This window comes from Silurus meridionalis, chromosome 23 (assembly GCF_014805685.1).
Source record: "Silurus meridionalis isolate SWU-2019-XX chromosome 23, ASM1480568v1, whole genome shotgun sequence".
In the NCBI taxonomy this organism is placed as follows: Eukaryota; Metazoa; Chordata; class Actinopteri; order Siluriformes; family Siluridae; genus Silurus; species Silurus meridionalis.
The window spans coordinates 24,445,629-24,453,850 of record NC_060906.1 but is presented as its reverse complement, the minus strand read 5'-3'; the positions used below and the strand labels follow the sequence as shown (position 1 = coordinate 24,453,850).

The 8,222-nt window shown below is 38.6% G+C and overlaps 1 protein-coding gene across 1 annotated transcript in view; it reads right to left on the bottom strand.

Moving 5' to 3' along the window:
• Window positions 1-266: 266 nt before the first annotated feature.
• prima1 (proline rich membrane anchor 1) overlaps window positions 267-8,222 on the bottom strand; it is a 32,071-nt gene continuing 24,115 nt past the window's right edge. Inside the window, exon 5 of the mRNA XM_046835925.1 lies at window positions 267-970. Coding sequence (XP_046691881.1) covers window positions 868-970 — 103 coding nt within the window. The 3' untranslated portion in view covers window positions 267-867. The remainder of the gene's footprint in view (window positions 971-8,222) is intronic.

Sequence of the window (8,222 nt, the reverse complement as noted above, 5' to 3'; positions counted from 1 at the left end):
AAAGAGCGGAGAGAGAAGGAGGAAATTGAGTAAAAGTGGAGCAAAGAAAACAGAAAATGAAGGCATAAGATCAAGATAGAGAATAGAAATAAAAAGTGAAAGAAAAAGAGAAAGCAAAAGGACAGGAGAGAAATAAAAGGGAGAAATAAGAGGGAAAGGAGAGAGAGAGAGAGAGAGAGAGAGAGAGAGAGAGAGAGAGAGAGAATGGTAAGAGAGAAAAATTATGGAGTGAACAGAGAAAGAGAGCCAGTAGAAAAGACAAAGTTGAGAATGAAAGAGAGAGAATAAAGAGAAAAGAAAAATTGAGAGAGATAGAGAGAGTGAAAGGAGAGAAAATTGAAAAAGAATTATAGAGAAAAAGGAGATGAAACAGATAACGAAGAGATTGTAAGAGAAAAATGAGGGAATGAAAAGAACGAGTGAAAGTAGAGAGGTAGAATGAGAGAAGAGAAAGAAGGGAGAGAATTAAAAGAGAATGGAGAGAAGTAGAGAAAAGAGAAGGAAAAGAAAGAACGGAGTCCAGAGGTGTCGCTGTATTCAGTAAAAAGTGCATGCGTCGGGTTTGTTGAGAGTTTTACTGGTTTAAAATCTTTTAGAACAGAACAATGAGTCTCGAGGCTCCACACGTCCTTCAAACGTCCCTCACACATCCCTCACACGTCCCTCACACGTCTCTCACACTTCCTCTCTGCCGTCGTATTCTGTCACATATCAGTCATGAAGCAGCGCTTATCATCATTTATGTGTTTTTCTCTGTAAAGAAGTTCTTCAGAGCTCCATCAGTGCTTCCTCTCGAACCCATCCTCCATCTCTGAAGCCCTCGAGGCTCGAGGTCATGATGGAACCTTAGTGTTTGTCCTCTGGCTGCTATACTCCGGTGTTGTTGGTCTCCACGGCTGTCTGCTTGCAGCGAGAGCTCATGGCGTATTCCCCTCGGCTCGTGCCGTTCTCCTCCTTCCTCAAAGGTTTCCTGAGAACAACGAAAGAACCTTTTACTAAAGCATCATAATCATCATCATCATCATCGTCATCGTCGTCATCGTCATCGTCGTCATCATCATCGTCAACGTCGTCATCATCATCATCATCATCATCATCATCATCATCATCATATCATCATTATCATCAGTGATATCTACGTTCCGGTCTCAGCATCTCAGCCTGATAGATCCAGCATGAGGAAATTTTTTGTTTGTTTTATTTTGAGTTTTTAAATGTAAATTTGTTTGTTTGTTTTTTACATTTTTTATTTAAATTTTTTCTTAAATCTTTTTTTTCAGATTTGTTTTTTCATTTTTTTAGTTTTGTAGGGTCACAAAAAGAAATATATATATAAAGCAACTATAAATAAAAGAAATGAAATATTGTAAATATATATATATATATAAACTTTAAATGAAACAACAAACAATTGAACATAAAAGAAACAAATAAAAAAATTATTCAACCAAAGGAAAAATTAAATAAATAATAATTAAAAAAACAACCTGAAAAATCGCAGCAAATGAAACAAACGAAAACTGTCCTTGGTGTTTTGCTTGACTGATTGAGTGATGAAATAATGCAGTATAATGGAATATAATACAGTGCAGTGTAATAATGCAGTATAATGGAGTATAATGCAGTGCAGTGTAATAATGCAGTATAATGGAGTATAATGCAGTGCAGTGTAATAGTGCAGTATAATGGAGTATAATGCAGTGCAGTGTAATAGTGCAGTATAATGGAGTATAATGCAGTGCAGTGTAATAATGCAGTATAATGGAGTATAATGCAGTGCAGTGTAATAGTGCAGTATAATGGAGTATAATGCAGTGCAGTGTAATAATGCAGTATAATGGAGTATAATGCAGTGCAGTGTAATAATGCAGTATAATGGAGTATAATGCAGTGCAGTGTAATAATGCAGTATAATGGAGTATAATGCAGTGCAGTGTAATAATGCAATACAATGGAGTATAATGCAGTGCAGTGTAATATTGCAGTATAATGGAGTATAATGCAGTGCAGTGTAATAATGCAGTATAATGGAGTATAATGCAGTGCAGTGTAATAGTGCAGTATAATGGAGTATAATGCAGTGCAGTGTAATAATGCAGTATAATGGAGTATAATGCAGTGCAGTGTAATAATGCAGTATAATGGAGTATAATGCAGTGCAGTGTAATAATGCAGTATAATGGAGTATAATGCAGTGCAGTGTAATAATGCAGTATAATGGAGTATAATGCAGTGCAGTGTAATAATGCAGTATAATGGAGTATAATACAGTGCAGTGTAATAATGCAGTATAATGGAGTATAATGGTGCAGTGTAATAATGCAGTATAATGGAGTATAATGCAGTGCAGTGTAATAATGCAATATAATGGAGTATAATGCAGTGCAGTGTAATAATGCAGTATAATGGAGAATAATGCAGTGCAGTATAATAATGCAGTATAATGGAGTATAATACAGTGCAGTGTAATAATGCAGTATAATGGAATATAATACAGTGCAGTGTAATAATGCAGTATAATGGAGTATAATGCAGTGCAGTGTAATAATGCAGTATAATGGAGTATAATGCAGTGCAGTGTAATAGTGCAGTATAATGGAGTATAATGCAGTGCAGTGTAATAGTGCAGTATAATGGAGTATAATGCAGTGCAGTGTAATAATGCAGTATAATGGAGTATAATGCAGTGCAGTGTAATAGTGCAGTATAATGGAGTATAATGCAGTGCAGTGTAATAATGCAGTATAATGGAGTATAATGCAGTGCAGTGTAATAATGCAGTATAATGGAGTATAATGCAGTGCAGTGTAATAGTGCAGTATAATGGAGTATAATGCAGTGCAGTGTAATAATGCAGTATAATGGAGTATAATGCAGTGCAGTGTAATATTGCAGTATAATGGAGTATAATGCAGTGCAGTGTAATAATGCAGTATAATGAGTATAATGCAGTGCAGTGTAATAGTGCAGTATAATGGAGTATAATGCAGTGCAGTGTAATAATGCAGTATAATGGAGTATAATGCAGTGCAGTGTAATAATGCAGTATAATGGAGTATAATGCAGTGCAGTGTAATAATGCAGTATAATGGAGTATAATGCAGTGCAGTGTAATAATGCAGTATAATGGAGTATAATGCAGTGCAGTGTAATAATGCAGTATAATGGAGTATAATACAGTGCAGTGTAATAATGCAGTGTAATGGAGTAAAATGCAGTGCAGTGTAATAATGCAGTATAATGAGTATAATGCAGTGCAGTGTAATAATGCAATATAATGGAGTATAATGCAGTGCAGTGTAATAATGCAGTATAATGGAGTATAATGCAGTGCAGTGTAATAATGCAGTATAATGGAGTATAATACAGTGCAGTGTAATAATGCAGTATAATGGAGTATAATACAGTGCAGTGTAATAATGCAATACAATAGAGTATAATGCAGTGCAGTGTAATAATGCAATACAATGGAGTATAATGCAGTGCAGTGTAATAATGCAATACAATGGAGTATAATGCAGCGCAGTGTAATATTGCAGTATAATGGAGTGTAATAATGCAGTGTAATAATGCAGTATAATAAAGTATAAAACAGTGCAGTGTAATATTGCAGTATAATGGAGTATAATGCAGTGCAGTATAATAATGCAGTATAATGGAGTATAATGCAGTGCAGTGTAATAATGCAGTATAATAAAGTATAAAACAGTGCAGTGTATTATTGCAGTATCACTGTGTACTGTGTGCGTATGTTAATGTCACGTGTGTTCTAACTTGTGAACTTGTGAACGCTCCACACGTATGAAGCCTCAGTGTTTGAAGGTTTTTCTGCAGAAGGATGGGATTTTCCTGAGCAGCGTTAGGAATAAACTCATCCTGCTGCAGGATTGAATCAGGGTGAAGAAGGGCTTAATAGTGTGAGCAAACGAAGTTTCCCGTCAGAACGAGACGCTCTCCTGATCTCATCAGTGAGACGAGGAGGAGGAAAACAACATGACCTTTCCAAACACTGCTCCTACTGCAGGCTGCTGCTCTGAGACGTGTCTGGAGGCTCATTTCATAAACACCGTCTGAGCTCATTAAAACAGCCTGCTCAGTGCAGGTATACACACACACACACACACACACACACACACAGACCATGCCTGTGGAGTAACGTGGAGGGAGGATGGTCTTTGCTGAAGAACTTCGAAGAAGCAAAGAATTTGAACTCAGGGTTTAAATAAAAGTTCAGGTGTGAATACTGGATTGTGATTGGGTGGAAGGAGTTTGGTGGTTTGGTGGAAGGAGTTTTGCCTTCAACTAAAATCTCCTTTTAATTCTCTTTCCTGTCTTTCACTCTGTTGTCTTCATTTTTTACTTTTTTTTCCTCCCCAATCGCTCCTGGTTTTCCCTATTTTGTGGCAGTTTAATCGATTACTCAATTTAATCAATAAAATAAAAACATGTATTGCATTCATTTGATTTATTCTATTTTATTTTTATATATAAATTTTTTTATGAAATAATAAATTGTATATATTATTTAAACAAAGCAGGCATTTTATATAAAATTGTTAAAAAATGTAAACAAATGTTATAATAAATAATAATAAAGTGCATTAATAAAAAAAAAAGCCATTTTATGCACCCCCCCAACTGTACCAAAACTGTGAATTTTGCATAACCTTACACACACACACACACACACACACACACACATATATATATATATCAAAAATCTTGAGAAAGACTGTTATTTTCTGTTTTCATGTACATTAGAGCAGCTATAAATGGTCATTCTCTCGCCAGCTTATTGTTTTTTCTTCTGAAAGATTAAACAAAATAGAGCATGAACTTTTCTGACATTGGATACTTGTTCCACCAGTGTTTCTTCATATGAAAGGTCACCATGTCTACGATCCATTAATGTGTAGCTTCTATGCGAATGTTAAAGAAACCAGTGCATTACTACAAACCTGCACTACTGTATGAGCTTCTGTTTAAGAAAACGAATAAATACCCACTGACTCTTCACGAGCCAGAGATCTTTATGAGAAGCAGGAAGTTTTTGCCTGATATATTATTTTGTATGAAACGCCTCGTTCCTGGGTGCAGCTCTTCGAAAAACATGTGCTGGTTTTCTGCTTGTCGAACACGGCAGCAGACTTCAGCGTGATTGATGAAATGTTTAGGAAAAGCCTGTCGTGACTTACACAATCACCGTCTCTCGGGTACGACTGATGAGACTCTTTAGTTGCTCTGTGGGGAACATCTGTCATGAGAACGACCGCGAGGAGCCGTGAGGCCGACAGGGTTTCTCGTATAAAAACATCCCCTCGCCTGATTTACACGGGGGAGAAGTCCTGCCTCGCCTGCTCGCTCAGGGGAGGAGACGAAGCCATCGACCGCCATCGGCCGAGGGTTCACCAGAAGAAACTTTGGAGAAGTTAATTTTGAAAAGACAAAGAGCCCGGTGAAGTCATGGTGCTCGATGTTCACTGTTAGAGCCGTTATCCTGACATACAGCACTGTGTGGTGTGAGAGGCGGAGCTTAAGGAATATAGAGGCGTGCCTTTGTTACATACAATTTAAAATCCAAAAAATTGCAGAATGATTTTTTGCTAAAATATTGTCGACACCTGACCATTAAATTGCTGTTTTAATAACCTCCACTCTTCTGGGAAGAAGTTTCACTAGATTTCAGACACAAGGAAAAATTCTAAAAATTCCAGGAGGCCAAGAAACAGTCAGCGGCACAGTTCGCGCCCTTGCACAAAGTGCCCTTGAGATTTTTAACAGTCAAGAGCCAGCTCGTCTCTAAAGAGATTTGGGGACCTTCATGCCTTTTCCGTGAACTCCTTCTGTCTGGAGTTTACCCCAGGCATGGACAGTGCCTTTCTCTACACCAGGCCAGGGTTTGTCCCCAAGGTGCTCTCGGCTGTCCCACAACCAGTCATGCTCCAAGCATTCTATCCTCTTCCTTCTCAGGCCCCCGACCAGGAGAAGCTTAACTGGATGTGCCCGGTGCGAGTACTGGACACATACGTCCACAGAACTTCAGCGTGGAGAAAAGCAATGGCGGTTTAGCTCAGCTGCCCATGTCATTTAAGTCCACCACTGCCAAGTGGCAATCAAAACAAGTTTAAAACAGTACAAATACATGAAAAAACTACTTCAGTACATTAATGAATTACATTTAATTTTATTCCTACAACTCCTCTTCTTACACGTTCCTTGAGATCCCAAAACGCTGTTCTTCTAGTATTTCCTAGAACAGTAAAGTCCACTAAAGGTGGTAGAACATTCTTAGATTTAGCTCCTAAACTCTGGAATAGTCTTCTTGACAGTGTTCGGGGCTCAGACACACTCTCCCAGTTTAAGTGCAGATTAAAAACATATCTTTTTAGCAAAGCCTACACATAACACACATCACATCATAACCTTGTGCTCCAGAACATCTGATCACATGCACATTATCAACTTGTGCTGTCTTTCTCTTCCCATCCCGAGACATCATGAGTTTGCTCCAGCACCAGTCACATCCCACCTAATGAAGATTGTGGACCTTTAAAGTAGTAGATGCCTGCAAACATCCCAAACCATCTAGAGACGTACCAGCACCAATTGGATTCTACCTCATGTAGAGTTTGGACATTGGACCTCTTTGAGTGTTTAAAGGCTCTGGAATAGAGAAGCTGGTGTTAGATCTAGGATGATCTCAACTTTTGAGCTATTTTATGAGTTGCTCAGAAGCTCCTGGTTCCATTACGTTATTGTGTGAAGTAGATGAGCAATGGCGTTCTCAGTAGAGCGGTTCTGGTGGTACACGTACTGTAGTTGATCCAATGTGTCTGGTGGTGTCGCAGTGATTAAATCTCTGATCTCTCATCACTACTGAAGTCAGGGCTACAGGGCGGTAGTCGTTGAGGCAGGCGGGCTGGGGCTTCTTCAGGACAGAAAAAATGGTGGACTGTTTGAAGCATAAGAGGAAAACAGAGTGTTCCAGGGAGAGGTTAAATATCTCGGTGAACATTGGTGCTAGTTGTTCAGCACAGGCTTTCAGAACCCGACCTGTGATGCCAAGTGGTCTTGCTGCCTTCCTGGTATTTATTTTCCTAAATGCCCTCCTCACGCCATGCTCCAAGGGGTGAACATGTTTATCTCTCCGGCTCTCTCAGCGTGCATGCGGTTTGTGCTTCAGCTTTGCTAGCATGGTTAGCTTCAGCTTTGAAGCGAGCGTAAAAGGTGTTTAGCTTGTCCGCCAGAGAAGCGTCTGCATTCCCCATTTTGGTAGATATATTTATAGTCTGTGATGTTTCTTAGTCCCTGCCACAGGCTCCCTGAGCCATCATGTTGGAACTGTGACTCCAGTTTCCTCTCGTAGCGCCGCTTTGCTTCCTTCACCGCTCTGCACCCACTGTAATGTGCAGCCTTGTACTCATCCATGTCCCCGTTTTTCTTTGCCACAGTCGCCATGGCTGCTCATCAGGGACACATCGCTCACCTTAACTCTTAAATCCTGTCTGTTGTGAAAAGCGCTATAGAAATAAACTTGACATGACTTGATTTGAATTACCCAAAGAGTTGCTTGGTTCTTGGTTCTGAGAGTTTAATAAACTGTCCACAATGACATGGTAATTTAATTGTGCAATAAATGCAGGTAGGGTGATATTTATACACGAAACGGAGTTTGAAAATGTGTCCAAATATGTGGACTGCTTTGAGAACATGTTTTACTTATCCAGTGACTGTAGCTGAAGCAGAGAGGAGCTTCTCAAAGCTGAAACTAATGAATGGGAGACGTTGGGTCATGCCGTGGTTTACTCAGGGCCTCATTTAAGCTAAAAGCATCATCGGTAGTATCTACTGATCACAAACATACAGTTTAACATCAGTTCAACAACAAGCAGAACATTTAAAGAGGAACAATTGATAAAGAAACTCGAACTCGCCACAACACACGTGGGATTATTTACACAAGTAGTTGCAAAGAAGTTTTTGTTCTCATGACAATTATAATAGAAATAAATCATTAATATCATTCTATTAATAGATCAGTGTGCTGAGAGTCACATTCGAGTCTTTTCACATAAACTGAGTTGATTAACTAAAGAATCTTGTGATAAAAATGATAATAGGAACATTACAGTTATAATAAATCAGATACTTAAGTACATTTGAAAGCAAACACTTTTGTATTTTTCCTCAAGTGAAAGTTTAAAGGGACACTTTTACTTTTA